The sequence below is a fragment of the Schistocerca nitens genome, chromosome 2 (assembly GCF_023898315.1).
Source record: "Schistocerca nitens isolate TAMUIC-IGC-003100 chromosome 2, iqSchNite1.1, whole genome shotgun sequence".
In the NCBI taxonomy this organism is placed as follows: Eukaryota; Metazoa; Arthropoda; class Insecta; order Orthoptera; family Acrididae; genus Schistocerca; species Schistocerca nitens.
The window spans coordinates 1,186,784,133-1,186,797,602 of record NC_064615.1 but is presented as its reverse complement, the minus strand read 5'-3'; the positions used below and the strand labels follow the sequence as shown (position 1 = coordinate 1,186,797,602).

At 38.7% G+C, this 13,470-nt stretch overlaps 1 protein-coding gene across 1 annotated transcript in view; it reads left to right on the top strand.

Moving 5' to 3' along the window:
- LOC126237522 (uncharacterized) overlaps positions 1 to 13,470 on the top strand; it is a 797,357-nt gene that overhangs the window by 633,611 nt on the left and 150,276 nt on the right. The window contains exons 11-12 of the mRNA XM_049947691.1: positions 1,426 to 1,565; positions 8,302 to 8,428. Coding sequence (XP_049803648.1) covers positions 1,426 to 1,565; positions 8,302 to 8,428 — 267 coding nt within the window. The remainder of the gene's footprint in view (positions 1 to 1,425; positions 1,566 to 8,301; positions 8,429 to 13,470) is intronic.

Below are 13,470 nucleotides of genomic sequence, written 5' to 3'. Positions count from 1 at the left end.
AAGTTGGAATATCAACAGTATAAAGAAGAGAGAGATTGCTACTCACTGTAAAGATGACATGCTTAGCTGCTGACAGGTTCCAGGAAAAGAAACATACACATTAGTTTTCAGCCAGCCTTCTGCAGGAAAGGAAACACACACACATTCATTCACACAAGCAAGCATGCCTCACACACACATGACCAGAATGTATTCTGGCTGCTCAAGATGGTGGTCATGTGTGTATGAAGTATGCTTCCTTGTGTGAATGAATGCATGTGTTTCCTCTTTGAAGAAGGCTTTGGCCGAAAGCCAATGTATAAGTGTATAGTTAAAATTTGTTAGCACATATCAATGAAAATGTATTTTATGCATTTATTCACAGCTTAAGACAACACACAGGAAAAATACAAGAACAGACTGTTTCTTAAAGTTGTAAATTTATATATTTTTTTTTGTTTAATGACACTACCATATCTTGATGAGTGAAGGGGAACTGCACTGAAACTGCTAAGCTTGAGAAAACTTTTATTAATTGTCCGTAGTAAACTGTGTATGAAAAATGAAAAAATAGTGTAAAAAATCAATTTTGTAGCTACAAGAACAAACCTGGACTATTATACCATTGATTTTCCTTCATTTTTGAACTGAAGTAACCAGTCCCACATGGGGGGGGGGGGGGGGGGGAAGTATATATTTCCCCCCATTGCCATATTTGGGTCACATCATTTATAATACCCTGACAAGCTTCTTGTAAAAGTACAGTTACACTAATAGTACTAATAGTACATTGGTGAGGAAAAACCATATGACAGCAACCATGTTGTTCATGTTTAATTTATTATGGAGGTGAAATTTCATATTTGTCTGATGCCTTTTGGCTATATTTTAACATACCTCTGCCTTAACGTGTAGTCTGATTGTTTATATTTCCTTCTGAAGAAGTCGTTTTTATAAATGTTGAAACCATGGTAAAGGGGTTTTAATAAAACTTCCAATTTGCAGCTGACTGACTGTTTACTATTTTCACAAGAAGATTTCATTCTATGGTTGCTGCTCCAGTCATGTACAAAATTTTAACATTTAGAAGGTACCGGTTGCTTGTATTCTTATTTTTTTTTTTTTCCTCACAGAAATGATGCATTTGTGTACTAGCGGACCTACACCCTCAACTGTGGTTAGTTTGACCTCTCTTGTGGTATGAAATGTAATACTCAGAAGGTGTAAATTGTGAGGTATAATTTTCCAAAAACACATACAGCACAGCTGACTTGTCATGTGTGTTAGGAGCATGAACAATACGTGATACTGTCTAGAATGCATTGCATCCATTCTGGAATATCTGTTATCACAAAGTTTATATTGAAAATTACAAGAAAAATAAATGGATGGGGAATGGGGATTTACAAAGGTGCTATCTCATTTGTTTTATTTTTTTTTTTTCAGGAAGTGAATGCAGCTGTCATGAGAGAGTATTTGCAGAGGGTGTACTCGAGCATCCTGACTCACTCCGGTCTGCAAGCCCTGGGGGAGGGCATTCCCCAGCTGCTGGTCCAGCAAGCTCAGTCAGTTGTTCTGATGCACAGGTTTGTCAAAAGAATCAATCAAACAGTGTTACTGAGTAATGTTTTTTTTTTTGTAAAAAGAGAATATTTGCAAGGCTATTTTTAGAATAATGGGAAGTAAACACAAAAGACCTTACTTTATTAATAATTTCTGGAAGAACAATGTGTCTGCCTGACTTCTTTCTTTCTCTGTTGACTGGAGATGCAGGAATCAGATATGTTTAATTTAATTTATTTTCAATTCTCTTACACCCTTTACATCATTCTTCGTTGTACCATTTTCTCTTATGTATCTAATTGACTATCTCTTATATAACTTCCTCATTTCTCTTCTTTATTCTGATTTTCCTAAACTCTCACTCAAGATTTATCGCTTCTACTTACCTCTCTCATCTCGTCTTTCTATTACACGGTTTCTTTCTTTGGTCCATTAATGTTCTTTGAACAACTACTTGCTTATTGTCTCTTAATAATCAACTATTTTTGGTATTGCTAAACTAGGAGAGAGGAAGTGAGATCAAAATCCTTATTTATTTGTTATTTTCTGGAGACATACCCTCTTGTGTTTCTAAAGCAGGTTATACTGCACACTGAATATTATCTGCATGTTGTTGTTGTTGTTGTGGTCTTCAGTCAAGAGACTGGTTTGATGCAGCTCCCCACACTACTCTATCCTGTGCAAGTTCTTCATCTCTGAGTAACTACTGCAACATACATCCTTCCGAATCTTCTTAATGTATTCATCTCTTGGTCTCTGTCTACAATTTTTACCCTCCACAGTTCCCTCCAGTACTAAATTGATGATCCCTTGATGCCTCAGAATGTGTCCTACCAACCGATCCCTTCTTCTAGTCAGGTTGTTCCACAAATTCCTCTTCTCCCCAATTCTGTTCAGTACCTCTTCATTAATTACATGATCTACCCACCTAATCTTCAGCATTCTTCTGTGGCTTCACATTTTGAAAACTTCTATTCTCTTCTTGTCTCAAGTATTTATTATTCATGTTTCACTTCCAATAATGGCTACACTCCATACAAATACTTTCAGAAAAGACTTCCTGACACTAAAATGTATACTCGATGTTAACAAATTTCTCTTCTTCAGAAATGCTTTCCTTGCCTTTCTCTGCATAGTAGTACTGTATTTTAACTCTTACCTCTAATAATGCAGAAATATTTTATATGTCTCATATACATCTTCCCCTCTGTCTGTGTCTATTATTGAGACCTTCACATCCTTTTCTTTTCAACGTTCTCCATTCCATCCCCTCTCCTTTGCAAGAAGCAACTAATAGTTATGAAAACTTGGATAATATTGTCCTTTTTACTTCTATGTGTGTATCAGCTGTACTAAATGTTCCACCCGCACAAGATAAAAACCGACCAGCAATTCTGACTCACCTTTTTAAGTTTTCTCATGTTGGCTCAGTGAACTACTTGGCAAAACCTCAAGTCATCACAATTCTTTCCCGATTAATGTATTGTTCTACTGCTAGTTACTAATGTATTTATATTAAACTAAATTATGATTACTTATGGTACGACAAAACAAAAAGTCTCTGAGCCCACAGTTTTTCTGCATTCCTTGTTAAAATATTTCTGGGCATTTGTTCATGGTCACTCTTGCTTGCACACCACATCGCATCATGACACATCACTCAGGGGAAAGTGTTGTAACTTTTGGTACTCCTCTCAGACTTTCACTTCTAGGCAGCCCTGTAATAGAATTTAATTTATTTTTTTATTCTGTTTTTAAATGGTGGCATTCACTTCTTATGTGCAGCAGCCTTTTTTCTGAAATTACAAAGATTACTCTGGAAAATTAAGGTTCTTCTAAATATCAAAACATGTCCCAAGATATAAATCACTCAAGTACCTACGGACAAGTACTCTATCAAAATTTAAAAGCGTTGCAATCAAGAAAATCATGTCAGTACTATATTTATCATTTATCTGCTACATTATTACATTGCTACACACCAACAATCAGTAAGTGAAATCATATTATATAGAAATATTTCCAAAGCCCCCCCCATGAACCATGGACTTTGCCATTGATGGGGAGGCTTGCGTGCCTCAACGATACAGATAGTCGTACCGTAAGTGCTACCACAACGGAGGGGTATCTGTTGAGAGGCCAGACAAATGTGTGGTTCCTGAACAGGGGCAGCAACCTTTTCAGTAGTTGCAGCGGCAACAGTCTGGATGATTGACTTATCTGGCCTTGTAACACTAACCAAAACAGCCTTGCTGTGCTGGTACTGCGAACGGCTGAAACCAAGGAGAAACTACAGCCGTAATTTTTCCTGAGAGCATGCAGCTTTACTGTATGGTTAAATGATGATGGCGTCCTCTTGAGTAAAATATTCCGGAGGTAAAATAGTCCCCCATTTGGATCTCCGGGGTGGGGGGGAGGGGGGGGGGGGCTACTCAGGATGACGTAGTTATCAGGAGAAAGAAAACTGGCGTTCTGCGGATCAGAGCGCGGGATGTCAGATCCCTATATCGGGCAGGAGGTAGGTTAGAAAATTTAAAAAGGGAAATGGATAGGTTAAAGTTAGATATAGAGGGAAATATTGATGTTCGGTGGCAGGAGGAACAAGACTTATCATCAGGTGAATACAGGGTTATAAATACAAAATCAAATAGGGGTAATGCAGGAGTAGATTTAATAATGAATAAAAAAATAGGAATGTGGGTAAGCTACTACAAAAAGCATAGCGAAAGCATCATTGTGGCCAAGATAGCTACGAAGTCCATGCCTACCACAGTAGTACAAGTTTATATGCCGACTATCTCCGCAGATGACGAAGAGATTGATGAAATGTATGATGAGATAAAAGAAATTATTCAGATAGTGAAGGGAGACGAAAATTTAATAGTCATGGGTGACTGGAATTTGATAGCAGGAAAAGGAAGAGACGGAAACGTTGAGCTCAGATGGAAACCCAGTTCTAAGCAAAGAAGGGAAAGCAGAAAGGTGGAAGGAATATATAGAGGGTCTATACAAGGGCAATGTTCTTGAGGACAGTATTATGGAAATGGAAGAGGATGTAGATGAAGATAAAATGGGACATATGATACTGTGTGAAGAGTTTGACAGAACACTGAAAGATCTAAGTCGAAACAAGGCCCCGGGAGTAGACAACATTCCATAAGAACTACTGATAGCCTTGGGAGAGCCAGCCCCAACAAAACTCTACCATCTGGTGAGCAAGATGTATGAGACAGGCGAAATACTCTCAGACTTCAGGAAGAATATAATAATTCTAATATCAAAGAAAGCAGGTGTTGACAGATGTGAAAATTACTGAACTATCAGTTTAATAAATCATAGCTGCAAAATACTAACATGAAGTCTTTACAGACGAATGGAAAAACTGGTAGAAGCCGACCTCGGGGAAGATCAGTTTGGATTTCGTAGAAACGTGGGAACACGTGAGGCAATACTGACCCTACGACTAATCTTAGAAAATAGTCAGTATTTTATGTTTCTAGCATTTGTAGACTTAGAGAATGCTTTTGACAATGTTGACTGGAATACTCTCTTTCAAATTCTGAAGGTGGTAGGGGTAAAATACAGGGAGTGAAAGGCTATTTACAATTTGTACAGAAACCAGATGGCAGTTATAAGAGTCGAGGGGCATGAAAGGGAAGCAGTGGTTGGGAAGGGAGTGAGACAGGGTTGTAGCCTATCCCTGCTGTTATTCAATCTGTATATTGAGCAAGCAGTAAAGGAAACAAAAGAAAAATTCAGAGTATGTATTAAATTCCATGGAGAAGAAATAAAAACTTTGAGGTTTGCCGATGACATTGTAATTCTGTCACAGACAGCAAAGGACTTGGAAGAGCAGCTGAACGGAATAGACAGTGTTTTGAAAGGAGGAAATAAGATGAACATCAACAAAAGCAAAACGAGGATAATGGAATGTAGTCAAATTAAATCGGGTGATGCTCAGGGTATTAGATTAGCAAATGAGACGCTTAAAGTAGTAAATGAGTTTTGCTATTTGTTGAGCAAAATAACTGAGGATGGTCGGAGTAGAGAGGATATAAAATGTATACTGTAAATGGCAAGCAAGCGTTTCTGAAGAAGAGAAATTTGTTAACATCGAGTATAGATTTAAGGGTAAGGAAGTCTTTTCTGAAACTATTTGTACGGAGTGTAGCCATGTATGGAAGTGAAACATGGACAATAAATAGTTTAGACAAAAAGGGAATAGAAGCTTTCAAAATGGGGTGCTACAGTAGGATGTTGAAGATCAAATGGGTAGATCACATAACTAATGAGGAGGTATTGAATAGAATTGGGGAGAAGATAAATTTTTGGCACAACTTGACTAGAAGGATGGATCGGTTGGTAGGACATGTTTGAGGCATCAAGGAATCACCAATATAGTATTGGAGGGCAGCACGGAGGATAAAAATTGTAGAGGGAGACCAAGAGATGAATACACTAAACAGATTCAGAAGGATGTAGGTTGCAGTAGGTACTGGGAGATGAAGAAGCTTGCACAGGATAGAGTAGCATGGAGAGCCGTATCAAACCAGTCTCTGGACTGAAGACCACAACAACAACAACAACATTACCAAAAATCAGATACAAGTTAGATACACTTTGAAATAGAAGCTACTGGAAATCAAAACAGATTTCCACTTTCTATACATATAAAATTGTTAGGATATTAAAGAAACTTAGTTGATTTGCAGTTATCACATGATCCATGGTAAAAGACCTTTTACTGTTTCAGGGCAATCAATGAAATGACAAGTAATATAAAGAAAAGAACCACTATGAAATTCTATGTAAACAGAAACCAGATTACAATAACCTGGAAAAAATAATGAACTCATACAGTGTGTGGAAAGCTCAACATTTCTTGGAATGCATGTTGACTGCCAATTAAAGTGGGAAGAGCATGTAAAAATAATTAGCAACAGAATCTCTACATAAGATATGCATTCACATATCAGTATGCAATATTTCATGTATTGGATCTTCTGTTATTAGCTACAGCATAATTTTCTGGGGAGTTAATAGGAAAAGATATTCAAGCTATGTTCAGACTGCTGAAAGGTATAATGGCCAAGAGTGGCCTCCAGCTGGTTAAAATGTTGGAAGTCTTGACTGTCCCTAGCTGTTAATATTTCAGTGTTTTGAGTGATGAAATTCATACTATCTAAATGTAATGTTATTTGATAGATAAAAAATCTAACACCAAATTGTGGCACGAGAACACACATATGAAGGTATCAAAGTTTGCAAGTTTTTGGAGCCAGTGAAGGAAGGGTTGAAAGGGAAGTGAGAGGGGTAAAGGAAAAGAGCTGGTGAGGTTTAGAAAAAGAAATAGAGTTTCGGAAAGTTGCCCAGAACCACTGGTCAGGGGAGACTTATCAGATGGGATGGGAAAGAAAGACTGATTGTTGGGGACTGCACTGGAAGAGATCGAAATCCTGAGAGCTTAAAGATGGAAGATAGGGTAATATGCCAAAATATCGTGCATGAGTTAATGACAGCAAAAGCTAAGTGCATTGTATGTGATAGAGGTGGGAGGAGATGGTGAAAAATAGGCAGGTCATAAAATGAAAGATGTAGAAAACTGAAAGGGAGTGAAGAAGGGAATAGTTACTCTACCCCTTTTCCTAAACCTCACCAGTCCTGTTCTTTCACGTGTTTTCCTTCTCCTTCAATCCTTCTGCCAGAAGAACGAGCCACTGGCTCCAAAAGCTTGCAAACTTAAATATCTTTATACGTGTGTTCTCCTGCCACTGCTTGGTGAGTAGATATTTCACATATCTGATAACAATATATTTTCAAAAACTGATTATTTTTTTAGATATACAATGTATATTGTGTCATGGATTAATAAAGAAAATCAATCAATCAATCAGTCAGTCACTCGGCTAAAGGTACAAGATAGTGCACGAGTGACGGGGAATGGCTTAATTTCCACACGTTGTATAAACAGATCTAAAACTATATAGCACTGTACTCACCATAAAATTCTTATGACAGTCTCTAGTGTGCTTTCCTTGGAGCACCAACTGAGAAACATCGTGTGTTCCAAGACTCACCATCCTGTAGGTACAATACTTTTCCTTATACACCTTCGCTGTTGCCACTAGTGTTGTTTATTGACGCCTGAGTTGTTTATTGACGCCTGATATACTTCTTACCTCTAACTCATCCACTCTCTTCTAATAACAACTCTCATGCCTGTTTTTCTGTCTTTTTTGTTAACATCTACTGTGAACTTGTATAGTTCATTCCGAGACAGGTTGTTCATTACAAGGGATCATCTCCTTGTCTGACCACTTAGATCCAGCTTCTCCATAGTTCCCCTGAATCAGTCAAGGTGAGTATTAGGGTGGTTCCTATGATAAGGACACAGCCAGGGATCTCACTGGTAAGAAATCAAACCACAGGCTTCAAACCCCACCCCCCGCCGCCCCACCCCACCCCACCCCACCCCACTTTCCTCCTCCCCCCTTTTTTGACATCTTGCTTTGAAATAAAGAATTTCAGATCCCCTTACCTTTCTTTTCTTTTTTCTGATTTCAGGTAATGCCTCATTTCCTTGTATTTCTGTGGTCTAAACGTTCTGACTGTTATAATATTTCCATTTTCCAGTTTCATTTTATGTTCTATTTGCTTAGTAACATAAAAAATTATATGGCTAGTTCGATTAAAATTATGAACTTTCGTATTATAAAAAATTGCTAACCTGCGAATAATTTTTTGGTTTGCATGTTTCAGGGCAGTGGAGAATGTTCAGCAGAAGTTAGCAAAAACAAAAGAATCTCTTCGGCATCGAATAGAAACTATGTATCCAGTAATGTCACGTATTCAGCCTTGGATGAGAGAAAAGCTACGGAATGCAGAGGTTTGTAGTACTGCATTCTTTCTCATGTAATCTATCTTCTGTAACTATTTTTTTTTTTTGTGCAGGGTAAGGAAAATATAATGGTTACAGCAAAAGTGTTGTCTGATTTTCTCTTTTGGAGTTTCATGTAAATGTTAAATGTTATGTTATCAGTTGTAGTTGTGCCCTCGGTTGTAGTACGTTACACACCTCAAGATACAGACAAAACTAGATGTTGGCTGCCATTCTTCATTGTACGGAAATTAATTTAATGTCCTTCAGAATTCCATTTCTGACAGGCTCAAGTGCTCGCAATGTTCTCCCGACTTGATGTTCCTAATTTGTGCACTATATTTTGACGTGTCAGCTATTGTCAGTCTCGCACCATTATTTATAGCTGAGTTCAGTTCCCGATACCTGACATATATCATTTAAACTGAAACCTGCTTTCCATTTTATTAGGTTTCCTGATTTCAGTAGATTTCTAAATTATGCTGCGACAAAAATTCAGAATGTGCACCCGATAGTTTAAATGAGGCTCAAGATATGACATTGGATATATTAAGGACTTGCAGGCTATTGCATTTGCCAGAGCTGAAAAATACCAAGATGATTTGCAGTTCACAGAATATCAGTGCAGACCCTAAAAAACAAATGAATACGGTATCTCGGTGAGGAGGAAGTTGAACTCTGCTGTAAATAGCGATGTGAGCCTGACAGTAGTTCACAGCGTGATCAGAGTTGGGCAGTGAGTATACGTAACAGCTAAATTTGAAGCACCTGAAGAAGACTACTGGATCGGTCATTAAAACACTGTGAGTAAAATTGAAACGATAACACGGTAGGAAACTAGAAAGCACGTTGTTAATCGATTCGGCTAAGAAAATCTGAGAGATCGTGAGTTATATGCATTTTATGATATTTATGTTGTATCAATTGTTTCTAAAATGTCCGTTGACTAATAGTATGACTTAAAGCTGGAAAGGACATGTAATCAGCTGAAACATTGTGTTACTTTAATGGCATGATTTATTTCTCAGACTATGTATGTGTAAGGTGCACACAAATGTCGCAGGTGGCGGCAGGTGGGTGGTGACAGTTTCAGAAGCGGCTGGTAGAGTTCGCGCGGCAATAGGACTGTCATTCTTTTTCCCTGTCCGTTGTCACTGGATCATTGCTGCTGTGCACTCAATAATAGCAGATATGCTTTCGCACGTGTGGGACGAGTTAGACTAATGCGTCGATGTTTGCTGTGCAGCCAACAATGGCCACATTGAACATTTATATCATTTATCACATTTCTAATTATTAAATAATTATTAAAAACTAATTAATTATTAAATTTATTAAACTGATATCAAACTTTATTAAAAAAACTTTGAAACTTCCTCTTTTCATTGGTATAAAGGTTGTTAATTTTGGATTTGTACTTGAATAAATGCGAAGATTTGAAAATGGGTCCAGCATTTTGAATAATCCTGTATAATCGGACAAATAACAAATCTAATCACTGAGTGGCAGCAGGGGGAACCACATTCAAAAGCAAAGGAAATGCACAAGCTTTCAGAGCCGGTGACTCCTTCTTCTGGAAGAAGAATTGAAGGGGAATGTAGGAGGATGTGGGAAAAGGTCTGGTGAGGTTTAGGAAATGGGAGAGCTGGGAAAGTCACACAGGGTCGTGGGCAGGGGGCGGGGCGGGGGGGGGGGGGGGGGGCCTTGCGGAATGGGACTTACGAGACAAGATCTGAAAACCTGAGAGCCAAAGGTGGAGTAATAAGCAAGACAGAGATTACTGACAAAACATTGAGACAATATTATGAAAAGTATATAGTGCCACTCACCATATAGAGCAGATGTTGAGTCACAGACAGGCAGACTGACCACCGGGAGAGTGCAGTCGCATGTGCACGTGCCTGTGTGTGTGTGAGAGAGAGAGAGAGAGAGAGAGAGAGAGAGAGAGCTGTGCTTGTGTTGCCTGCTTTAGAAGGAGGCCTTTTGGCCAAAAGCTCACATGTTCAGCAGTCTTTTGTTGTACCTGTCTGTGACTCAGTGTCTCCTCTATGTAGTGAGCAGCAATCTATCCTTTTCACAATATTGTCATTATTCCATACTGGATTTTCAACTGTTTGACAAAACACTATGCAAGTGTTAGTAAGAATCAAAAGCTAAGTGCATAATTTGTGGCAGACAGGTGGAGGTGAGGGTGAGGGTGGGGAAATAAGGTCAGCAAATAAAAGATACAGAAAACTAAAAATGAGTGAAGAAAGGAATAGTTACTGAGAAGAAATGCTGATACCAAAGAAATTGATGTAAATTAAGTCCATCTGGGTGGCGAGAACCGAGGACATGTCGTAACATCTGTCCTGACCTGTGGAATTCAGAGAAACTGGTGTCAGAGGGAAGAATCCAGATGGCACTTGCGATGAAATAGACACTGAAATTGCAACTGTCACCACTCTGTCAAGTGCAGAGATAAATACACTTGCACTTACGCTCAATCCAAACGGTAATACTTGAAATTCGTAGCTCCTGCCCCCACATATGAAGGTGGTATACTTCCGATTTTCTTTGTGTAGTTTTATTTGCCAATATGAAAACCAGAGATCAATTATAGTACGAAATTAAGCATTATGGAATTTCATAAGCTGTTCCTCTAAATTGTCTAGACACGTCGGCCTGGTACAATAATCTTATTAATGTTACGTGCGTCGAGGACCAAGCGCAGCTTGCCATCTGGCTTACTCACAGCTAAGATAGGACTACAATAACGGGAAAATGATGGTTGTATTATGTCCTATTCAAGCATTGTGTTAATCTCTTTTTTTACTGCTTCCCTCTTTGTCCATGGTATAGGGTATGAGGTAGAACAAAAAGTTTCTTGAGGATGTTGTTGTTGTGGTCTTCAGTCCTGAGACTGGTTTGATGCAGCTCTCCATGCTACTCTATCCTGTGCAAGCTTCTTCAACTCCCAGTACTTACTGCAACCCACATCCTTCTGAATCTGCATAGCGTATTCATCTCTTGGTCTCCCTCTACAATTCTTATCCTCCACACTGCCCTCCGACGCTAAATTTGTGATCCCGTGATGCTTCAGAACATGTCCTACCAACCAGTCCCTTCTTCTTGTCAAGTTGTGCCACAGACTCCTCTTCTCCCCAATTCTATTCAATACTTCCTCATTAGTTACATGGTCTACCCATCTAATCTTCAGCATTCTTCTGTAGCACCACATTTCGAAAGCTTCTATTCTCTTCTTGTCCAAACTAGTTATCGTCCATGTTTCACTTCCATACATGGCTACACTCCATACAAATACTTTCAGAAACGACTTCCTGACACTTAAATCTATACTTGATGTTAACAAATTTCTCTTCTTCACAAACGCTTTCCTTGCCATTGCCAGTCTACATTTTATATCCTCTCTACTTCAACTATCACCAGTTATTTTGCTCCCCAAATAGCAAAACTCGTTTACTACTTTAAGAGTCTCATTTCCTAATCTAATTCCCCCATCATCACCCGACTTAATTCGACTACATTCCATTATCCTTGTTTTGCTTTTGTTGATGTTCCTCTTATATCCTCCTTTCCACCAAGACACTGTCCATTCTGTTCAACTGCTCTTCCAAGTCCTTTGCTGTCTCTGACAGAATTACAATGTCATCGGCAAACCTCAAAGTTTTTATTTCTTCTCCATTGATTTTAATACCTACTCCGAATTTTTATTTCTTCTCCATTGATTTTAATACCTACTCCGAATTTTTATTTTGTTACCTTAACTGCTTGCTCAATATACAGATTGAATAACATGGGGGAGAGGCTACAACCCTGTCTCACTCCCTTCCCAACTGCTCTTTCCCTTTCATGCCCCTTGACTCTTATAACTGCCATCTGGTTTCTGTACAAATTGTAAATAGCCTTTCGCTCCCTGTATTTTACCCCTGCCACCTTCAGAAATTGAAAGAAAGTATTCCAGTCAACATTGTCAAAAGCTTTCTCTAAGTCTACAAATGCTAGAAATGTAGGTTTGCCATTTTCTAAGATAAGCCGTAGGATCAGTATTGTCTCACGTGTTCGAACATTTCTACGAAATCCAAACTTATCTTCCCCGAGGTCGGCTTCTACAAGTTTTTCCATTCGTCTGCAAAGAATTCGTGTTAGTATTTTGCAGCTGTGGCTTATTAAACTGATTGTTCGGTAATTCTCACATCTGTCAACACCTGCTTTCTTTGGGATTGGAATTATTATATTCTTCTTGAAGTCTGAGGGTATTTTGCCTGTCTCATACATCTTGCTCACCAGATGGTAGAGTTTTGTCTGGACTGGCTCTCCCAAGGCCGTCAGTAGTTCCAATGGAATGTTGTCTACTCCCGTTGCCTTGTTTCGGTGCTCTGTCAAACTCTTCACGCAGTATCATATCTCCCATTTCATCTACATCTACATCCTCTTCCACTTCCATAATATTATCCTCAAGTACATCGCCCTTGTATAGACCCTCTATATACTCCTTCCACCTTTCTGCTTTCCCTTCTTTGCTTAGAACTGGGTTTCCACCTGAGCTCTTGATATTCATACAAGTGGCTCTCTTTTCTCCAAAGGTCTCTTTAATTTTCCTGTAGGCAGCATCTATCTTACCCCTAGTGAGATAAGCCTCTACATCCTTACATTTGCCCTATAGCCATCCCTGCTTAGTGATTTTGCACTTCCTGACGATCTCATGTTTGAGACGTTTGAATTCCTTTTTGCCTGCTTCATTTACTGCGTTTTTATATTATCTCCTTTCATCAATTAAATTCAATATTTCTTCTGTTACCGAATGATTTCTACTAGCCCTCATCTTGTTACCTAGTTGATCCTCTGCTGCCTTCACTACTTCATCCCTCAGAGCTACCCATTCTTCTTCTACTTTATTTCTTTCCCCCATTCCTATCAATTGTTCCCTTATGCTCTCCCAGAAACTCTGTACAACCTCTGGTTCTTTCAGTTTATCCAGGTCCCATCTCCTTAAATTCCCACCTTTTTGCAGTTTCTTCAGTTTTAATCTACAGGTCATAACCAATAGA